Source organism: Larus michahellis, chromosome 25, assembly GCF_964199755.1.
Source record: "Larus michahellis chromosome 25, bLarMic1.1, whole genome shotgun sequence".
In the NCBI taxonomy this organism is placed as follows: domain Eukaryota; kingdom Metazoa; phylum Chordata; class Aves; order Charadriiformes; family Laridae; genus Larus; species Larus michahellis.
The window spans coordinates 3048311-3050425 of NC_133920.1; the positions used below are offsets into that span (position 1 = coordinate 3048311).

General features: G+C 53.5%; 1 protein-coding gene across 1 annotated transcript; it reads left to right on the plus strand.

The window, feature by feature from the left end:
* The first annotated feature begins 888 nt into the window (after window positions 1–888).
* On the plus strand, window positions 889–1779 carry LOC141734901 (olfactory receptor 14C36-like). The gene has a single exon (XM_074567169.1). It carries the CDS (start codon window positions 1012–1014, stop codon window positions 1777–1779), a length of 768 nt encoding a protein of 255 aa, XP_074423270.1. The 5' UTR covers window positions 889–1011.
* The last annotated feature ends 336 nt before the right edge of the window (window positions 1780–2115 follow it).

Below are 2115 nucleotides of genomic sequence, written 5' to 3' on the forward strand. Positions count from 1 at the left end.
ACCTGAGGGACAGGATGCCATCCAGAGGGGCCTGGACAAGCTCAAGAAGTGGGGCCATGTGCAATTCAACAAGTGCAAGTTCAATAAGGCCAAGTGCAGGATCCTGCACCTGGTTTGGGGCAACCCCCGGTACCAATACAGGTTGGGGATGAGGGATTGAGAGCAGCCCTGCGGAGAAGGGCTTGAATGTACTCATGGATGAAAAGATGGACATGACCTGACAATGTGTGGCCAACTGCATCCAAAAAAAAGCAGATCCTCCTGGAATCTCTGCTAAGGCACATGGAAGATAAGGAGGTGATTAGTGACAGCCAACATGGCTTCACCAAAGGCAAATCGTGCCTGACAAATTTGTTTGCCTCCTATGATGTTGCCACAGCATTGGTATATAAGGGGAGAGCAACCCATGTCATCTACCTGGACCTATGCAAAGTGTTTGACACTGTCCCGCATGACATCCTGGTCTCTAAATTGGAAAGGCATGGATTTGATGGATGGATCGCTTGGCGGATAAGGAACTAGCTAGATGGCCGCACTCAAAGGGTTGCGGTCAACGGCTCATTGTCCACGTGGAAACCAGTGAGGAGTGGTGTTCCTCAGGGGTCAGTACTGGGACCAGTGCTGTTCAACATCTTTGTCGGCAACATGGACTGTGGGATTGAGTGCACCCTCAGCAAGTTTGCTGACAACACCAAGCTGTGTGGCACGGTCGATTTGCTGGAGGGAAGGGACGCCATCCAGAGGGACCTGGACAGGCTTGAGAGTTGGGCCTGGGCGAACCTCATGAAGTTCAACCAGGCCAAGTGCAAGGTCCTGCACCTGGGTCATGGCAATCCCAGGCACAAATACAGATTGTGTGGAGAATGGCTTGAGAACAGAGCCGCGTTCACAGAGACGCGGGAGCTGCAGCTCTTGCACTTCTGGCTCTTCCTGGCCATTTACCTGGCTGCCCTCCTGGGCAACATCCTCATCACCACAGCTGTAGCCTGCGACCACCGCCTCCACACTCCCATGTACTTCTTCCTCCTCAACCTCTCTGTTCTTGATATCGGCTCTATCTCCACCACAGTCCCTCAATCCATGGCCACCTCCCTCTGGGACACCAAGGCAATCTCCTACTCAGGATGTGCTGCCCAGGTCTTTTTTCGATTCTTCTTTTTTGGTGCAGAGTATTCCCTTCTCACTGTCATGGCCTATGACCGCTACGTTGCCGTCTGCAGAACCCTGCGCTACGGGACCCTCCTGGGCAGCAGAGCTTGTGTCCACATGGCAGCAGCTGCCTGGGGCAGTGGTTTCCTCCACGCTCTGCTGCACACGGCCAGTACATTTTCACTGCCGCTCTGCCAAGGCAATGCCATAAACCAGTTCTTCTGCGAAATATCCCAGATCCTCAAGCTCTCCTCTTCAGATGACTACCTGAGGGAATCTGGGCTTCTTGTGTTTAGTCTTGCCTTTGCTTTTGGATGTTTTGTTTTCATTGTGCTGTCCTACGTGCAGATCTTCAGGGCCGTGCTGAGGATCCCCTCTGAGCAGGGACGGCACAAAGCCTTTTCCATGTGCCTCCCTCACCTGGCCGTCGTCTCCCTGTTCATTAGCAGTTGTATGATTGCCTACCTGAAGCCCCCCTCCGTCTCTTCCCCAGCTCTGGACCTGGTGGTGGCAGTTCTCTACTCGGTGGTGCCTGCAGCAGTGAACCCCCTCATCTACAGCATGAGGAACCAGGAGCTGAAGGATGCCCTGAGCAAACTGATTCAATGGGTTCACCTTCAGCAGCAGTAAGCTGCCCGTCTCTCCTCACAGGGCCTTCCGAATTTGGGCCAGGACAGGCTTGTACTTTATTTGGTTTGGTATCTGTGATGATCGGACTCATACAGAATGTTTGAATTCAGTCCATATCTCCAGAGGCATGATCCCGCTTTGCGTTTTAAGCCCGAGGCTTTAGGTAAATGTGTCGTCGCAGTAGCAGACCTGTCTGCCCGTGGAGCAGCTCCGTAATAAAGGGTGTCTCCCCAGTGCAGCGCCTGGAGGTTGGCTTCTTCTTCTGGCTGAAGTCAGGAATAGGTTCCAGGAACTTCCCTCTCCATGGGCTGCTGCAGCGCTTGCTTCTCCATGGGC

Bases quoted from the DNA above. Each gene is read 5' to 3' on its own strand.
- LOC141734901 (XM_074567169.1), top strand. From the start codon at position 1,012: ATGTACTTCTTCCTCCTCAACCTCTCTGTTCTTGATATCGGCTCTATC.